We start from the raw sequence: 20,036 nt of genomic DNA, 5'->3' as shown, positions 1-20,036 counted from the left end.
ACTACAAAAAAAGAAAATTAGAGACCAATATCACTGATGAAAATAGATGCAAAAATCCTCAACAAAATAGTAACAAACAGAACCCAACAACACATTAAAAGGATCATACACCATGATCAAGTGGGATTTATCCCAGGGATGCAAGGATTCTTCAATATATGCAAATCAATCAATGTGATACACCATATTAACAAACTGAAGAAGAGAAACCATATGATCATCTCAATAGATGCAGAAAACTCTTTTGACAAAATTCAACACCCATTTATGATAAAAACTCTCCAGAAAGTGGGCATAGAGGGGACCTACCTCAACATAATAAAGGCCATATAGGACAAACCCACAGCAAACATCATTCTCAATGGTGAAAAACTGAAAGCATTTCCTCTAAGATTAGGAACGAGACAAGGATGTCCACTCTCACCACTATTATTCAACATAGTTTTGGAAGTCCTAGCCACGGCAATCAGAGAAGAAAAAGAAATAAAAGGAATACAAATCAGAAAAGAAGTAAAGCTGTCACTATTTGCAGATGACATGATACTATACATCGAGAATCCTAAAAATGCCACCAGAAAACTACTAGAGCTAATCAATGAATTTGGTTAAGTTGCAGGATACAAAATTAATGCACAGAAATTTCTTGCACTCCTATACACTAATGATGAAAAATCTGAAAGAGAAATTATGGAAACACTCCCATTTACCACTGCAACAAAAAGAATAAAATACCAAGGAATAAACCTACCTAGGGAGACAAAAGACCTGTATGCAGAAAACTATAAGACACTGATGAAAGAAATTAAAGATGATACTAACAGATGGAGAGAGATACCATGTTCTTAGATTAGAAGAATCAATATTGTGAAAATGACCATACCACCCAAAGCAATCTACAGATTCAATGCAATCCCTATCAAATTAACAATGGCATTTTTTACAGAACTATCACAAATCATCTTAAAATTTGTATGGAGACACAAAAGACCCCGAATAGCAAGAGCAGTCTTGAGGGAAAAAAACGGAGCTGGAGGAATCAGACTCCCTGACTTTACACTATACTACAAAGCTACAGTAATCAAGACAATATGGTACTGGCACAAAAACAGAAACATAGATCAATGGAACAAGATAGAAAGCCCAGAGATAAACCCACGCACCTATGGTCAACTAATCTATGACAAAGGAGGCAAAGATATACAATGGAGAAAAGACTGTCTCCTCAATAAGTGGTGCTGGGAAAACTGGACAGCGCCACGTAAAAGAATGAAATTAGAACACTCCCTAACACCATACACCAAAATAAACTCAAAATGGATTCGAGAGCTAAATATCAGACTGGACACTATAAAACTCTTAGAGGAAAACATAGGAAGAACACTCTTTGACATAAGTCACAGCAATATCTCTTTTGATCCACCTCCTAGAGTAATGGAAACAAAAACAAAAATAAACAAATGGGACCTAATGAAACTTCAAAGCTTTTCCACAGCAAAAGAAACCATAAACAAGACGAAAAGACAACCCTCAGAATGGGAGAAAATATTTGCAAACAAAGCAACAGACAAAGGATTAGTCTCCAAAATATATAAACAGCTCATGCAGCTCAATATTAAAGAAACTAACAACCCAATCCAAAAATGGGCAGAAGACCTAAATAGACATTTCTCCAAAGAAGACATACAGGTGGCCAAGAAGCACATGAAAAGCTGCTCAACATCACTAATTAGTAGAGAAATGCAAATCAAAACTACAATGAGGTATCACCTCACACCAGTTAGAATGGGCATCATCAGAAAATCTACAAACAACAAATTGCTGGAGAGGGTGTGGAGAAAAGGGAACCCTCTTGCACTGTTGGTGGGAATGTAAACTGATACAGCCACTATGGAGAACAGTATGGAGGTTCCTTAAAAAACTAAAAATAGAATTACCATATGATCCAGCAATCCCACTGCTGGGCATATACCCAGAGAAAACCATAATTCAAAAAGACACATGCGGGGCTTCCCTGGTGGCGCAGTGGTTGAGAATCTGCCTGCTAATGCAGGGGACACGGGTTCGCGCCCTGGTCTGGGAAGATCCCACATGCCACGGAGCAACTAGGCCCGTGAGCCACAACTACTGAGCCTGCGCGTCTGGAGCCTGTGCTCCGCAACAAGAGAGGCCACGATAGTGAGAGGCCCGCGCACCGCGATGAAGAGTGGCCCCCGCTTGCCTCAACTAGAGAAAGCCCTAGCACAGAAACGAAGACCCAACATAGCAATCAATCAATCGATCAATAAATCAATAAATCTTTAAAAAAAAAGACACATGCACCCCGATGTTCACTGCAGCACTATTTACAATAGCCAGGTCATGGAAGCAACCTAAATGCCCATCGACAGATGAATGGATAAAGAAGATGTGGTACATATATACAATGGAATATTACTCAGCCATAAAAAGGAACGAAACTGAGTCATTTGTTGAGATGTGGATGGATCTAGAGACTGTCATACAGAGTGAATTAAGTCAGAAAGAGAAAAACAAATATCGTATATTAACGCATGTATGTGGAACCTAGAAAAATGGTACAGATGAACCGGTTTGCAGGGCAGAAGTTGAGACACAGATGTAGAGAACAAATGTATGGCCACCAAGGGGGGAAAACTGCGGTGGGGTGGGGATGGTGGTGTGCTGAATTGGGCGATTGGGATTGACACGTATACACTGATGTGTATAAAATTGATGACTAATAAGAACCTGCAGTATAAAAAACACAAACAAACAAAAGAAACAACTAATACTAAACTTTCTTTGGGTTAGTTGTATGGAAATATGTTAATATAAATGTTTCAGACATTACATGAAATTTCTAAAAATCTTATATGTTCTGGTATAATGTTATAAGTCATAATTCTAGTTATTACTTTAAAATGTATATCCCAGAAATAACTATATTTCCTTGTCAATTGCATTATTATGAACTTGCATCAAACCTTTAGCCGTGGTCGTTTTTAAGTCTTTTGTCATTTACAGACAGTTCTGGGTGTACTCTGATGCTTTCGCAAAAATGTTCCTATAAAAGGGTTTCATCTTCAAGGAATTCATGGAAAAGACTCTGACAAGTACAGGTTTCTGGTAACTGACTATACTGCTGAACTGAATGAATAAGCATTTTCAGAACTCTAATGGAAAACTGATGAATTCATAAAAGTGCTAACAAAAGATCAAGATGAAAAAAAATTAATTACATGGGACTGAGTGACCTGATGAGGATGATTATAATTTTTGTGACTTTCTGTTTGAATAAAAAAAAAAAAAAAAAAAATTCCACAAGGACTCAGAGGCAAAAAATATACAAATCAATTTTCACTGCAAAGTAAAGGAGCTGTTACAGTGGTGGATTACTGGACTGAATGTCAATATTATGACATAGTATGAGTGTGTTTAGTGTTTGGTAATTGCAATCATTGTTGCTTTTGTTGTGGTCATCCATTTACAATGCTTGGTGTCAGTTTATTTATTTCTTGTAAAAATACAGTGTGTGTGTGTGAAAAAAACAAAAAACAAAAAACAAAAACGGGCAACCCAACAGAAAAGTGTCTATACAAGCAACTCATAATTGAGCAAATTCAGATGGTATATAAACATATGAAAAAGGGCTCTATTTTACTAGTAGTAGGGAAATTGCCAATTAAAACCACAATAAGATGTTAGTACACAGCCAACAGATTGTCAAGCATTTTAAAGAGTGATGGAACTGTAAAAGGTGCACATTTATAGGAAACAGCTTGGCATTATCTAATGACATTAAGGATATGTACTTACTCTATGACACAGAGGTGTAAATACATGTCTGTCTGAGCCATCCCTCAGGATAGGCTGGCTGCAGTTTAATCCATGCCAGTGCAGGGATTTCCCTAAATAGTTCAGTTGGTGTATATATCCTGAACCCCAGTAATCTGACCATTGAAAGCCCACTTTTAACATTCACAAGCTAATAACAAGCACTAATTTTGCAACTGAAAAGACATTTTAAATGTTCATTATACAAATTAGCAAAGCCTCAAGTGTAGATCAGAGATAATATAGATGAACAGCCAGAGTGAGGCCTTTCCGAACAAATGCTAGCTCACTGTCCTTGCCGTGGGAATTCTCAGTTAGAACAACCTGTTGTCCTAGGTGTCAATTAAAATCAACCCACCGATGTTGGTCAAAAGGTACATACTTTCAGTTATGAATAAATTCTGAGAATCTAAAAAAAAAAAAAAGAAAAGGAATCAGGATAGAAAAGGCAACTGTGAAGAGCGTGTTCAGGCTCAGATTTGCTGGGCCACTCTTCCACCCCCATCCCTAAGTACTATAAGTCAGCCTTTAAAGAGAAAAGGGGTCACTTTAAAGAAAACTGTTAAGTAAATAGTAGCATAGGCTGTATTGAGAATATGACAAAATTATGGAAGAGATTCAAACAAAGAACTTTTAGAAATATTACTAGAATACATATACAACTGAATAACATATAAGGCATTATAGAATTGTCCAACAAAAGATATAAGACATAAGTACCACAGTGATAAGAGAAAAGAAATCAATTCCAGTAAGGATGGTCGGGTACAATTGTCACAGCAACTGAAATTTATTGGGCTAAGTCTTAATGATTGGACAGAATAGGCTAAAGCCATTCTAGAGAGATCAAGTGGTAGGCAGGGGGGAGCTTAAGCAAAAGTAGAGATATCCAAAGAGTAGTAAGAACACAGTGAAGCCAGTTTAGAAAAAGATAAATAGATTCTCAGCTCTTCATTTTCTTACATAGAAAAACTACCTATATTTATTTAGATACTTTTTTATATATTCTTAGGCAAATAATAAACATTAACTAGAATGTGTTACTCCACTGTTTATATGAAAATACAATTTTCAAAATTATGTATCTCTATAAAGCAATACCTTAAAATGCATTTAATTACTTTGATATTATCATAGCTCTAAGATACCTGAATAGTGGTGAACACCCTCATAGGTGTTTCACATTTATAAGTTTCGTCAGGTCTCCTAAAGCCATTTGGGATAAATAAAGCTTTCTTACCGTCCTTATGCCCTCAGCTAAGATTTTTACTTCTGGCTTTGCAAATTCCAAACAAGCAAAAATTAAAAAGAGAGTAACAGAGAAGAACAAATTAGCAAAGTCAGTAAATTAATCAAGGGAAAATTACATAGTTATAGGAAAATTGAAAAAAGATTCTCATTTTTTATATCCTGGAATGGTTAATTTAATACAAGAAACAATAAGCATTATTATCAGTCGCTTAATGTATTTTAGTTACTTTTTTAAGTTTTATACTATAAAATAATTAATGCGCCCACAAACAAGTTATTTTAGGTACTAATTAATACTCTGAAGCAAATGGTACCATTTGCCTAGGTATCCACTAGAATGAAAGACATCATTCTAATCCTAGCACAGCTCCAACTTGCCTTCTGACTTTTGGAATAACAGTATTCATTTCTCACCTATACAGTGAAGAAGCTGGACCAGATGATATCTAAAGTTTCTGACAGTTCTAAATGTTACTGATGGTACACTACTTATATAGCTAATCCACATTCTTCTTTCAAAACTAAACTTCTTAAATCAGCATTTTCCCCAAAAATGGTGGGAAGTTTCCAAAATGTACTACATTTTAGAAAATTTTAAATTCACATCTATTACAAACTAGGAATTGAAAATAGTAATTTTCTTATGAAGTCCTTTATTTCCTACCAAACATGTTCCTAAGAATATGGAAGTATTAATTAAAATTCAGAAACGTATAAAAACCTTAAGGAACAGTTATTGAAAATAAAGCTATGAAGAAATAGTCTCTATTAGTAAGTTGAAGCTTTGTATTAGGAAGACTTATTACAATAAAAATTAAGTGGATTATCTATTTTTTGATGATCCTCTGCAATCACAGTATTTAAAAATAAAACTAGTTTCCTCTGTATGATTCTACTACATAATTGCTAACTTTCCTGAATTTCCAAAACTTACATGCAATTACTTTCACATACATCTCCAAGGAAAGGTTTCATTGACCATTGTAAACACTGATTTATTAAATAAAGTAGAAGTCCATGCTTTATAACTCAGCATTAAATTTCTCATAGAGAAATCAAGAAAAAATATTTCCTATCATAGATAGTTATCAACTGTCTTTGTTACCTCCGAAGTAACATTTCATTAAAGAAATCAAGTTAAGTGGGAGCTGTCTTTCTTTACAGATGATGCCTGTGCTTTGGCCATTCTTCGAACCAGTGCTTCTTGTCTTTTTCTCTGAATTTCTTCAGGAGAATACTTTCTATTTTTCTCTTCTTCCTCTAAAAATGAAACCAAATATAGATATTAGCTTTACAGACTATATAGTTGTTCTGAATAAGTTTTAATTTTTACTTTTTTATTACCCAGATTTGCTACATTGGTTTCGTTATTAAACTATACTTTACTAAATATAAGACTACAAGTACAGATACAGTACAGTACAAGGCTCTAGGCCAAAATAAAATCAAGCACTGATCAATCTGTTTGATGCACTCTTTTCACAGTGAGATAAAATCCATTTGATTAAAACCTGTACATTTTGACTACCCAGCAAATAATTTTTGTAAACAATGACATCTAATTTATATAACCAATAAATTAATATATTTTAAAAACAAATTGGAATTTTAAATGTTATATAAATTGTAACAGAAAAGTAGTCAAAATATAATGCATTAAATTAGGTACCAACACCTCAAAGAGTATATTTTTACTATAAGATATCCTATGTTAATATTCCTACTCCTACTTTTTTTCCTCTATAGAACTCCAAGATTTTCATTTCAGCTATCCAGGAAAAATATTTTGGAGTAATAGAGTGAAATCTATCATGTCAATAAACATGTAACTCACTGTCAGATATTATATTTTTATTCGGAAGATATATTTTCTACAAACATTGGAAAACTATTTCAAGAAGCAGGATATCTGAATAAAATTTTCAATATGAATGTCTTTTAATATATAAAATATGAATCATTCTGATATATTCTTATGCAACACACTTTAGTGTATACTTCAGATAAGCCTACTATAAAATAAACAATGTTTTAAATTAGATAAATGAAAATGAGAAAGTTCTATTTTAATAACACATCCAATTCTGCCTCTACCAAAATTCTGAGTTCTAATAAAATTAATTCCACAGTTAAGTCACACTGGGCTAAAATATTAGATTATCTATGTAATGCTATAAAAATCAAACTTTAAAATTATCAAACCTATTTTCTCATTTAAATAATGTTTTAAAATCAAGCCCATCATCCTAATACATATTTAAGTGACCGTGTATTGGTAAAACTGTTTATGTTGTAAAATCTACCTTTCAGAGAAGTAAATAAGAATTTGCAGCACTGTCAGCAGAGAAATATTATTTACACTGACATCTAGACAGAGGTTCAGAACTTAGTTGTTATGACATTTCTCTTGTTAACTAAGGTATATATTTACTCAAAATATACCATCTGTCTCCCCTTCCTTCCTCAGTATAATCAGAAATGATAGAAGGTGTTCAGGGTAAGAGACATATATCTCAAACTCCCTGGATGATTCTGTTGCCTTTTATTTTCTAAATCAATTATCTCACAGACTGTACCTATTTTTTCTTAGAGAATAATACTCAAATGTACTTTAAAATTTGCTTGACTAATTTATCTATTATTTTAGCCTGAAAGCTGAGAAACACAAGAAACTCAGAATACACACACACAATTTACATTAGTTGACCATAAATTTGGAAGGAAAATAGGTTAATAATCCATGATGGCAGAAAAGAACATAGCTCCCTAAAACTGGCCTTACAGCTGGTTTTGTGATATTAATAAAGTCTCATTAGGCAAATTTGATTTCAACAGAGTCATTCATTTCTCCCATCAGCAGTTCCTTTAACACAATCTGCAATAAAAACACATAGCAAGGTCTCAAACTATTGCGAGGTACAAAGCAAGAGTGGCTCTTTTTAATCTTAATCCCAAAGCAGGGGTCAGAAAACTTTTTTCTTCTGTAAAAGGCCAGAAAGTATGTTAACCTTTAAGAGGCATGTGATTTCTTGTTGCAACTGTTCAGTTCTGTCCTTGTAGCATGAAAACAGCAATGGACGATACATATAAGTAAATGATGTGGCTGTGTTCAAATAAAACTTTGTTTATGGACAATGAAGTATGAATTCCATATAGTTTTCGAAAGTCATGAAGTATTATTCTTCTTTTGATTTTTTTCAACCACTTAAAATGTGAAAGTGGGACTTCCCTGGTGGTGCAGTGGTTAAGAATCCGCTTGCCAATGCAACGAACATGGGTTCAATCCCTGGTCCGGGAAGATCCCACATGCTGCGGAGCAACTAAGCCCATGCGCCACAACTACTGAGACTACGCTCTAGAGCCTGCGAGCCCCAACTACTGAACCCACGCGCCACAAGTACTGAAGCCCACGTGCCCTAGAGCCCGTGTGCCGCAACTACTGAGCCTGCGTCCTGCAACTACTGAAGCCCGCACGTCTAGAGCCCGTGCTCTGCAATAACAGAAGCCAATCGCAATGAGAAGCCCACGCACCGCAACTTAGAGTAGCCCCTGCTCGCCACAACTAGAGAAAGCCCGCTCGCAGCAATGAAGAACCAATGCGGCCAAAAATAAATAAACAAATAAAATGTGAAACTCATCTTAGTATGCTGGCTGTACAAAAACAGGCTATACAGGCTGGATTTGGACAGGCCACAGTTAGCCAAACCTAGCTTAAAGCAATGAGGTGGTTAGAAGGGTTTTGTTTCAAAGATATTTCCTGGAGAGCAGCTTGCTATACCAAAGTAAGAGGAAATAGAAACAACAGAAAATATCAACAACGTTAATATTAATTAGAATATCAGGCACTATCAATAAACTTAACAGAAAAATTGTAAAGTAAACTGAAAGGCAGATTATCCATCCATAAAAAAATGCAGATAAGACAGGAGTTTTGGAAAAACTCAAATATTCCAGAGAGATTTAGTTTTTAATGGAATTACAACTATAAGTAAATAAATTCATGTTGGAAACATGCTTCAATTAATTACACTTATTTAAACATAAACTTAAATGTTTAGACTATTATAGACTGACAACAATTTTAAAGCTTCAACGTTTCTAGTTTCGGTGACAATGTAGAGAAGTATTCATTGTCAGTGTTGATAAGAATATAAATTGATGCGATTGGGGGGACGATTTGGAGATATCCATCAAAATTTAAAACATTCTGAACCTTACATAAATTTTCAGTAATTAACATACAATCACACAAGTGTGTGTAAATTTATGTAGAAGAATATTCACTGGAGGACTGTACTGTTGTTTATAATGCAAAAAACTTCAATCAAACTAAACCTCCATCAACAGAGAAACAGTTAAATAAATTATGGTACATCCATATAATGACATACTATGTAGTCACTCAAAGGACTAAAGCAAATCTATATGTACTAACAGGAAAAGATAGTTACAATGGATTAAGTGAAAGCAAAACCAAGTTGCCAGATAGTGTATACTATATAATTTCCCTGAGGAATGGTTGGAGGAAAGGAGAAATAGAGGACTTACCTTTTTACTTCAAATTAATCTATACTGTTTTATTTTTATAAAACTACATATTACTGTTACAATTTTTTTTAAAGGGAAGGATCACTTAAATAGGAAAGTTGTAGCAATAATGCCAACAAAAGCATCATCTAAACAGACAACAATCATGTTAAAAGAAACTAAAAACTCCCTTACCATAGCAGCATTGATCTACATAATAGGTAAGAATCCTAATGTTTAGCCCCAAGTGAGGGAGACTGATTAAGGAAATCTATCATTACAAGCTAGCATAGTAAATGCTGTAACAGAAGTTAGCACTGGGTATTGGAGAAACCCAGAGAAAGCGAATCTTAATCACTCTGCGTGGTTAGAAATGCACTGGGTTTTAAAGGATAAACAGAAAAGAGCCAGCAGATTTGGCGTATGCATGTGGGGGCACTAGGTTTCTGGTGAACAGCCCTGGGCATTAAGAAGCACATGTAGTTATGCCAGAAATATTCCCTTTTAAAAACTACTACAGTGTCAGTGAATGACAGACTTTTCACATTATATTGCATGATGTTCATTCAAATATTTATTAAACATCTAACTGGCAGCTGCTGTGGTAGGCCTAGGTATTCACTGATGAGACAGACAGTTATCAATATTTGATTGCAAACTGTGATAAAAGAAATGAAGGAAATAAGAGAGATGACTGAAAATAACAAGGACAGCATTTATAGACTGTTGAAGGAAGGCTTCTGTGAGATAGTAATATCAATACTGAAACTGAAACCTAAGGATAAAAAAGCACCAACTGGACTTCCCTAGTGGCGCAGTGGTTAAGAATCCACCTGCCAGTGCAGGGGACATGGGTTCAAGCCCTGGTCCGGGAAGATCCCACATGCCACGGAGCAACTAAGCCCACGCACCACAACTACTGAGCCTGCGCTCTAGAGCCCGCAAGCCACAACTACTGAGCCCACACACCACAACTACTGACGCTCACGTGCCTAGAGCCCATGCTCTGCAACAAGAGAAGCCACCACAATGAGAAGCCCATGCTCCACAACAAAAAGTAGCCCCTGCTCGCCGCAACTGGAGAAAGACCGCGTGCAACAATGAAGACCCAACGCAGCCACAAATAAATAAATAAATAAATTTATTTAAAAAAAAAAACGCACCAGCCAAAGGAGGGGTGGGGGTCACATGCTGGGAAGCAGAGTTAGCTGGGCCTAGCAGTCAAAGCTCCTGAACTAGAAAAGAACCTATTCTGTTTGAGGAACTGAAATACAGCTGACATAGCTGAAGCCTAATAGGTAAGGCAAAAAAAGAGGACAGGAAGCTTAAGGAGAGATAATCCAGGGCCTTGTAGATCACAGGGTAAAGTCTGGATTTATTTGAAATAGGATGGACAGTGGCTGAAGGTTGTCTTTAAGCAGACAAATGCCATCTTTGTTTTTATTTTTTATCTTGTTTTAAAAGATGATTCTGCTGTTTGGAGACTAGAATTGACAGGGAACAGGTAAAAGAACTGTAGTAGTCCAGTCAGGAAACGTTGGCTTGGATAAAGGTGGCAGCAGGAGACAGTGAGAAAAGTGTACAGTTTTCAGATATATTTTTTGAGGTAGAAACAATGGAACTTGATAGAAAGGAGAACTGGGGAAAAGAACTGGAAAGAATCAAAGATCACAGGATGTACTGAGTAAGTAAATAACAATTCTAACCATCATAACTAACAGTTTTATATCAGATGGTATTCTAGCAAAGGCATTTAATTAGAATGCTCTAAATCTTCAAATATTGTTCACCTCAATATTCTGCTAACACAGGAGTAAGATTATTCAAATTTTAAAACAATAAGATATTTAGTGAACACAAGGAATCTTCACACAATAATACAAGAATCTATAAGTAAAATTTTCCAGGAAATGATTCAGAAAACATTCAACACATACTTATCGAGCGCCTACTATACACTAGTCACTGTATTAAATGTTGGCAAAGAATTCGATGCAGTCTTTTAAAAACATAAATCACCCAGTGTTTGTATATTCCAGCATTATTTTTAAGAATCACTTTAAGACTTCTAGTTAAACATCACAGTTTTTTTAACTTGTATGTTATGCAAATTCAATACAACAAATAACTAGTTTGGTTACTTTTCAAAGAAAATTATTTCATACATACCTTTTGAAGTTTGTTTCAAAGATTCAGAAAATTTCACCAAAGACTGCTGTTGAACAGCCTTCCCACATAATGGGTTGACAGTTTTATTTTTCTGCAAACCCTGTGTGATTTTGGTACCAGAAATACTTCCTGTTATACAATTGTTATTAAACTGAGAAAGAATCTGAGAATTTTTCATCTTTATAAACGTGTACTTAGAAAATCTCACTGTTCTGTTAAGGTCACTCTGAGCTTCATCTGTTACGGTGCTATGCGATAGATGTGGAGTACTCAATTTCTTCTTATTAGCAGCAATTTCTGTACTCATATGATCTGAACTCACACTCAAACTTGAACTTCCTGTAAGAACCGATTTGGAACTATTCACTTGTTTTGGAACATCAGTGTTATTCCAAGAGACATGCAGATTATTGATCTGACAATTTGAGTTCTTAGAATATATAGTCAAATTTGTCGTGGCACCTAAAAATCCGGGAGAATTTCCACAAATTTCCCTTTTCTCCATCTTCATTGATTTATTTATTTGTAAGCTATCTGTCAATGAAGATGTTTGCACTGAAACGCTGTTCAGATTCAAATGCTTTGACTGCACCAACTGACTTCCTTGTTTAGGTGTAGTAAACACGTTTTTGGCTCCATGTTTAGAACTATTATTGATCCCAAGTACACTTTCTGATGTCTTGCTGTCCACTCTAATGTCTTGTTCCTGAGTTAGTCTTTCAATATCATCACATGCTTGGTATAATAAATCATCATCTACATCATCTGCTTCCCAGGTATTCTCTAAGTGATGACAGGCTTTAACAATTTCATTGGTAAATGATGTATCATTCCAATCATCAAAGAAAGAACTAAGCTTTGACGCATTAGTCTGATTTGGGTTACAAACACTGGTTTTATTGCCCAAAGTTGCAGAGCCTAAAGGCTCGACATTAGTAGGTGCCTTCAAAGACTGATTAAAAATGGACTTATTTTTTTGTTCATTAGAACATCCTGGGTTCAAAGTAGACTTTTTTTCAGAAGCATTTACATTAGAAGTAAATTTAATATGAGTATCTTCATTTACTTTTGCCAGATTAGATGCAACTGCACAGTCTTGAATTTTGTCTTGAACAACAATTGTATTAAAAGATTTCTCCAATTTATTTCCAGTGGATGATAATTTATTTGGTTTATCATTCGGCTTTGGTGAAAATCTGTATTTTGCAGCATCTGTTAATTCACTGTTCCATGTCTTTGAAGGAAGATGTTGTAAAATTTTTGAATCTCTTAACCTGGTATCTAGACTTGTATTCATTCCTGACTTACTTTTACCATTTTTACTGTTAAAGGTACAAATTTCCTTTTGATCAGTAATCTGGGCTGTTTCAGGGGCAGGGAAAAGTTCCGACATTTCAATATTTTGCATAACAAAAGGTTCATTATTTAGTAAGTTTTCCCAATCATCCTCAAAATCACTGGTAGTAAATGTATCAATGTGCTTATTAAAAGCTCCTGGTTCCTTAGTACAGGAAGTCACATGTGATTTTGTCATTCCAGGATTATCTACTTGACGAGAAAGTGATCCTTTGGTTTTATTTGGCAGTTTTTCAGTGACCAGAGTTTCATTAGTAATGATGTTCTCCTCTTTCAAAGCGTTTTTCTTTCCAAAGGTAGTATTACTGGTGTTCAAGAAAGCATCTGACAGATCTTGGCTTAACCGTCCACTACATTTCTGAGTAGAACCATCAAAAATGGCGATAAAGGCTGCTTCAGCGTTTTGGTCAAATGGCTTCTGACTGCTATTTTGATCATTTACTACAAATATCCTGTTTTCTTTCACTGGTTTCTTTATCATAGCATTATCGATTTCAGGAACTATATCATGTAGCAACTGCGTCTGTACGCTATCTCTGTAATTACTTAAAGTCTCTGCTTCTGAAATCATCTGGATAAGATCATGATTTCTCTTGTTTTGCTCTTGAATCACATCTAGCTCTTCCATATTTTTATCAAATTGCTTAGCCAATTTCATAAGTTCCTCCTCCTGATTTTGTGATTTTAACCTATTAAACAAACATTTTAAAAATTACAACTAAGTAAAGTTCTAAAAGTCATAAATATTCAGTTGTTATTTAACATATTTTAATGTTAAAACTCAAAAGTTTTAACACATACTGATATTATAATTATTTTAAGTCAAAATTTTACATGTCAAAATTTAGGAAAATAATTTATAACCATTTTGACATATTCACAAAACCAAAACAGAATATTAAAAATATTTACTTCACTGAATGTTAGAAAAACTGCAAAGTTTGAACTTACTTTGCACAGCTGAGTTTTGCTCTTGATTTTCCTTTTGCTACACTAGGAGTGCAAGGAATAGCAGTTGCACCAATCCACACGCCCAGCATGGAGTCTGTTGTTGGTTTCTCATCCTTTGGCAGAAGGGGAAAAAAAAGAGGTGTAAAAGTACCAAAACCAACCAACCAAAAATCCACTTTAATTATGCTGAATTATTTTCTTAAAGCAATAATTTCTGGTAAGGTGATAGCTACTAAACAAACTCCAAAACAATGAGAAGATGGAGGACAGCACTAACAAGCTGCAAGAAGTGATCTATTTATGTTTCTGGGAATGAAAACACTCAGAATTGGGAATTCCTTATTTTCAAAAAAATTTTGTTTTTAAGAATTTAATTAATTAGGAAATGCATATTCAATAGTAAAAGCACATGTTTTTATCAAAAGAAAACCGAACAACTTATTTCAGTTGTCACAAGATATTCATAAAATAAACATTAGTATCAGAAATAACCCATGTAGCAGGAATCATTAGAATTTTGAATAAAGAGAGATACATATGGAGTATTTTCTGTATCACCTGATTCTCCAAAATTTCCCTATCCCCATTATAATGCTTATCTAAAGTTGGGACAATCCATGTTGACCTTAACTGACAACACTTAGGTAGAATTAAGACAACTTAGAATTAAATCAGGACCAAGTTAGAGATAAGTGCAAGGTTAGAACTGATGCTGTGAATGAGGGATAAGAACAAAAAGTAAGTAGAGAAAGCAGGTAAAGAAGTTTAACAGTATTAAGGCTAGAAAAAAGCCATTTTAGTCCTGGATCTTTCTGCTATACCCTTCAGTCAGTTGATCATGCATAAAATTAGAGAATAAATTGTGTATTAGTTACAAACCAAACCAATAAATTAAACAAGTTAATCATTTTCTACTCTATTTTTATAGTACCTAGAATGAGCATAAACAAGCAACTATCACACAAATTAAAATAATCTTATCACTAGATTATAGATTACTTGAAGGCAAGGACTATTCCTGATAGTTCAGCATCTAGCAAAATGCTGAGCATAAAGATGCCAGTTCATGTTTATTCACTAGAAAGTTAGGTGAAAAGATACCTACAACTTGGTACTTCAAAATCCTCAATCAACAAGCAGTTTTCTTAGATGTCCAGTTGAACCTAGTAGATTTTAGCTTTGCAAAATACCCAAGGAAAGCAATAATTTTGATTTTAGACGCAATACATATTTTCCCTTTTGTTTCAACAATCTTGAATTTAGGGAAAAATAACATTCTTAATGATTTAATTATGGATTTTTTTTTGGTCCATTTACCAAGTAATTTTAAATTCATTCCATTTTTAGAATATAAAAGTATGATAACTTTATACATCTAGTTATATATATACATGGGTCCTATATATTTTTTATAGTATTTGTAAATGTTATATTTTTAAAATTTCCTCATCAATACTTACATAATTACAATAATTACGATCCAGGTACTGTAAAAGGTATCTAAGCACATATCCTAGAGTATACTGTGCAGAGTTGTAAAAATGATGGAAAAATATACACCATCTTCACAGAACAACATTATACAAAAAGTATCCCTGAAGAAAGCAAAATGACTGACCAATTAAAAGTACAAATTTTAAAAAATGTCATCTCTGGAACTATTAAGGTGACTTAAATAATTATTTGAGGAGGGTAACTCACCTAAAAATAAACAACATGAATATGTCATTCTGAGAAAATGACAAGTTCTTAAGAAGACCTTGATATTACCAAAGATTTATGTGCTTTAAAAGTGCTCAGGTGAAAATGGTAATATTTAAAAGCAACTAATTTCACTGTACTTTTTCTTATACAGAAGTTACCACTTGCATACTGTTGCCATTTCTTTATGTGAGCTACTATTTCCAGCCCACTTAGGTAAAGAGTCCAATAATTTACTCAACTCTCTTTTTATCACTATTGAGGCTGGCCAGCCCAAACACATTTTATAATGCTTCTTTCATGTGAAACCCACAATTAATGAAGATCTATTGTTAACTTATGAAGCAAGTAGTGTATGGTATAAAGGCTATTTAACTAATGAACTGTATGTAAAATGCATTTCTATGACATGTCAAACATGGAATGTTGAGCTAGTAGCAACAGAGTTGTTTTGACTGTGTTAGTTGTAATTCTGGATGTTTTATAGTTGCTAAGAAAAACTTTATTTCCTGTCTCCTCCACCTGGATGATGGTGATCCTTGCAACCACAGTTTGGGCCAGTGTCATCTCTTGTTTATGGTCAACATATAGTCACTATCCAAGAGCATTTCAAGGAAAAATACTAAACTTCCTATGGAGAAAACACTAAGCAAAAACTGGATGTTTTCTGGATTTAAATGTTGCTAAATAAGAAAAAGAGAAAGGAAAGAGGTCCAGAACAGAGGTTGACCTAAACTTATACTTCTCTTACACTCAAGCATTACAAGAGCTGAAATAAAGAAGAAATTTTTGAATACAGTTCTTTTATAGCAAATAAGTTAACTATCATAATTAACTTTAACCTAGCATTTGTAGTGCTCTGTAGTTTACATAGAATTTTTATCCAATTCAGTCATCATAATAATCCAAGAAAGAGAGCAATACAAGTAATAATTCTATTTTAATGGCTGAATGAACTAAAGTTCTGAGAGTTTAAGTGACTTGCTTAGGGTCATCCAGCATAGGAGGCAGACTGAGAACTAACTCCAAATCCAATGTTTTTTCCATTTTTATGTTTCTTGATGATATTATAAGCCAACAAGTATTAATAAAAGCAGTTTCAACGAGGAAAAGGTGTGCTACAGACAGGAAAAAAAAATACCCATCACAAAAAACTTAGAAGTTTAAACTTTTATTGTCTGATTCTACTCTTTTAGTAACTTGGAAAATGATACCATATATTGTTAAATAACATTAAAAACAAAATAAACACAAAGCTCTAGTTAAAAATCATCATTCTAAAAAAGTATATATATATGCTTAGGAAAATATATATTACCAATTTTAAATTATGGTCCTTTTTTCAAAACATGCATTCCAGTGGTAGAAAAGGTAAAAATAATCTTTGCTGCTCTGTTTTTAGAAAAGAGAATTGAATAAGATGAAATATTTTTCACATAAATGAACTATTAAAAAAAAACTTAGTGGCATATTTTCACTGTTTTAAAATAAACTATAAAATACTGATATTTACCTGAGGAGCAATACGCTTAACAATATGTGAGATTTCATCACTATCTGTGGTGTAAATCTGCTTTTTTCTTCCTTTACCTAAAGAAACAAAGACATTTCTATAAATTAAAAACAAAAAACTAATTTTTAAAAATAGTGGTCACGTCTTAGAACACAATTTTAATTAGCATGGCTTAGATCACTATGCATTCTGACATTACACGCATATCACAGCAACATGATCACTTAATATTCTCGAAAAACATTTGCTGTATAAAAGTTCCTGATGTGGATACCCGACTGAGATTCTACAGTTAAATCCTAATCATTAATCAAATATTCACCCAGATAAAAATGTTTTAACAACTTACCTAACTGTTTTGTCATTGGAGAATTCTGATCCCAAAAGATATCATTCTGTCCATCTGGATCATTAGGAGAACTGAAGGTAGATGACAATAAATCCATTTGCAGCATTCTCTTTGGTGTTTCATACATTTCTACATAAAAAAAGATTAAAATAACAATTGTTGCATTTTAAAGCATTACTTTACTTCATAATACCCCGATGTTAAATACCAGCTTAGACTAAATTTTTTTTAGAGTCCAATTATAAATTTCTTTCCCAGAGATGATTATATTACTTTAGCCACAATTGAAATGTTTCACATAAAATCCCTGTAGTACTTCATAAGTTTGACATTGTAAATAGCAAGTATTTTAAGACAATCTAATAGCTCTATAAATGTACAATACTGTATAACTTAGTCATTCCATTCATTACCCCTGGAACTAAGAGGTTTTGGGAACCACCTGTAATTTTCAGATACATTTCAAAAATCAAAAGCATTTCAACAGAAACTTCAGAAAAAGTCTCTGTTTAGCTTCCTGTTGCCAACTCTATCCAACTTACCCTAATTACTTCAAAAAGCTTTAGTGAGCCATTTCTTGGTTAAGTTTTGCCTAGTATCACTTTTTGTTTTTGTTTATTCTGCAATTGCTTTGTCAAACTAAAAACAAGTAAGGTAAAAAAAAAAAAAAGCTGTATTTTAAGAACATGCTCTAGGAAAGAGCTCTTATATGAGTTTCAATTCCTACCAGGATTTATTAGAAAAAATTGAACACCAAAAAGTGATCAGAATGAAATACTCAGGGGCCCTTGGTTTCCTACTATGAGGGACATTATACAAAGGAACTTCCGGTTTATTCATAACGAGTTGAGACATCACCAAGGCTTTGAGGATAGAGATAGCTATATATTCCACACGGCCCCTTCTCTAAGTCAGATCAGGGCAAAAAGTTTAAGGGGAAATAACTGCCGTAGGAATAAGCAGAAGGCACAAGATATTATATCTCCTCGCTCTGCCACTGTTGATGCCTGGAGGAGAGCCTACAAATTAGCCTTCCTCCCTCCAACAGGTAAACCCCCCAATCTATTCCTGTGGCAGGAGCGACAAGTGGGTTGTCACGCCTAACGGGGCAGTGCTCACACTCGGGGATGAAAGCCCTGGGGGAGTGGTGTCGCGTTAAGTTTGGACTCACGAGGGAGAAGCCCAGGGAAAGAAAACACAACTTCAGACTCCACTCCCACCTGCACCCGGGGTTTCCCGGTCACGAGCTGGCTTCTGAAGCTGCGGCACCGAAGCCCAGGGAGGCCCCGCTGCCCACGTCTCACCCTCGGGGTTACTTTTACTGCACGAAGCGGCTACTGGAGGCTGCTCTTGCTGCGGCAGGGGCCGGGGAGGCCTCTCTCCAGCCCCACAGGGCCCTGAACCGCGGGCCGACCTCAGCCGCCTCTTCCCCGTTTCGACCACCGAGCTGCATTCCTCAGTCGCCGCCGCTTTGCGCGGCGTGTTCTTCAGGCCAGGGCTGTCCCCATATTTCCTTCGCCGACTCATTGCGTAGGACGCCCTCCACCAGCCGCTTCTCCTTTCACATTTTGCAACGGGAGGAGTAGAGCAACGGAACTACAACCGAGACCCCACACCAACGGCCGCCGCCATTTTGGCCGGTGGGACGCTCGTAAGAGGCGGGTTCTGATTGGCTGCGTCCGGACGAGGGGCGGGGCGGCCAGGGTGCAAGCGGGCGCTTCGGAAGCCCGCATCGCGAACCTGCTCTACTCTGCTGGGATTCGTCAGGATAGGAACTGGTTGTTAAGGGACAGCCGTCTGGCCACCATAGCTGAGTGAGAGCATGCGATGTGGAAAGAATCCACTGGCATCTTTGTATTGAGTTTACTCGAATTCAGGTTCTTGTGGGGTTTAATATTTCGAAGAAGAGGAAATACAAGGTATAGATTAGGAAGGAAGGCATGAAACTTCTTTCATGGAGGATATGTGCATAGAAAATCAAAACATGTAGGAAAAGCTATTAAATTCATAAATTAACAGAGTTGCTGATATGAAGTCAATATTCGAAGATCAATCATGTTTCAATAGATTAATAATAAATGTAACATTGACTTTTAAAAAATATATGATTTATAGTAGCATACAAGGTATCAATTAACTAGGAATAGATTTAACCAGATTGCAACACCCCTACAGAGAGAATTATGAAATATTTTTGAAAGAAATTGAAGACCTGATAAATGGAGAATTATACTATGTTCATAGGTTGCAAGACTCAATATTGTTATGATGTTCTTCCCAAATTTATCTATAGATTCAATGCAAGTCCATTCAAAATGGCAGTAGGTGTGTGTATCTATGTGTGTAATATGGCAAGTTTATTTTAAAATGAACATGGAAATGCAAAAG

At 35.0% G+C, this 20,036-nt stretch overlaps 1 protein-coding gene across 3 annotated transcripts; it reads right to left on the bottom strand.

Moving 5' to 3' along the window:
• Positions 1-3,635: 3,635 nt before the first annotated feature.
• Positions 3,636-19,284, bottom strand: ETAA1 (ETAA1 activator of ATR kinase). 3 transcript variants are annotated; one of them, XM_068565103.1, is made up of 7 exons: positions 18,869-19,284; positions 17,649-17,777; positions 17,300-17,376; positions 14,086-14,198; positions 11,779-13,823; positions 6,188-6,342; positions 3,636-4,240 (listed from the first exon to the last, which is right to left on the bottom strand). In XM_068565103.1, exons 1-6 carry the CDS (start codon positions 19,173-19,175, stop codon positions 6,215-6,217), a joined length of 2,799 nt encoding a protein of 932 aa, XP_068421204.1. In that variant the 5' UTR covers positions 19,176-19,284; the 3' UTR covers positions 3,636-4,240; positions 6,188-6,214. The 3 variants fall into 3 exon arrangements, with proteins under 3 accessions (XP_068421204.1, XP_068421203.1, XP_068421205.1); XM_068565102.1 differs by lacking the exon at positions 3,636-4,240 and having other exon boundaries at positions 5,909-6,342; XM_068565104.1 differs by lacking the exon at positions 3,636-4,240 and having other exon boundaries at positions 5,909-6,342; positions 18,953-19,284.
• Positions 19,285-20,036: the final 752 nt, after the last annotated feature.

This window comes from Eschrichtius robustus, chromosome 15 (genome assembly GCF_028021215.1).
Source record: "Eschrichtius robustus isolate mEscRob2 chromosome 15, mEscRob2.pri, whole genome shotgun sequence".
In the NCBI taxonomy this organism is placed as follows: domain Eukaryota; kingdom Metazoa; phylum Chordata; class Mammalia; order Artiodactyla; family Eschrichtiidae; genus Eschrichtius; species Eschrichtius robustus.
The sequence above is the reverse complement of the archived record's forward strand: the minus strand, read 5'-3'. Positions and strand labels throughout refer to the sequence as shown.

Excerpts from the sequence above, each read along its gene's own strand:
- ETAA1 (XM_068565103.1), bottom strand. The coding sequence starts at position 19,175 with ATGAGTCGGCGAAGGAAATATGGGGACAGCCCTGGCCTGAAGAACACG. Across the intron at positions 17,377-17,648 it reads TCCAATGACAAAACAGTTAG|GTAAAGGAAGAAAAAAGCAG; the intron begins GTAAGTTGTTAA and ends TTGTTTCTTTAG. Across the intron at positions 13,824-14,085 it reads GCAAAACTCAGCTGTGCAAA|GTTAAAATCACAAAATCAGG; the intron begins GTAAGTTCAAAC and ends TTTGTTTAATAG.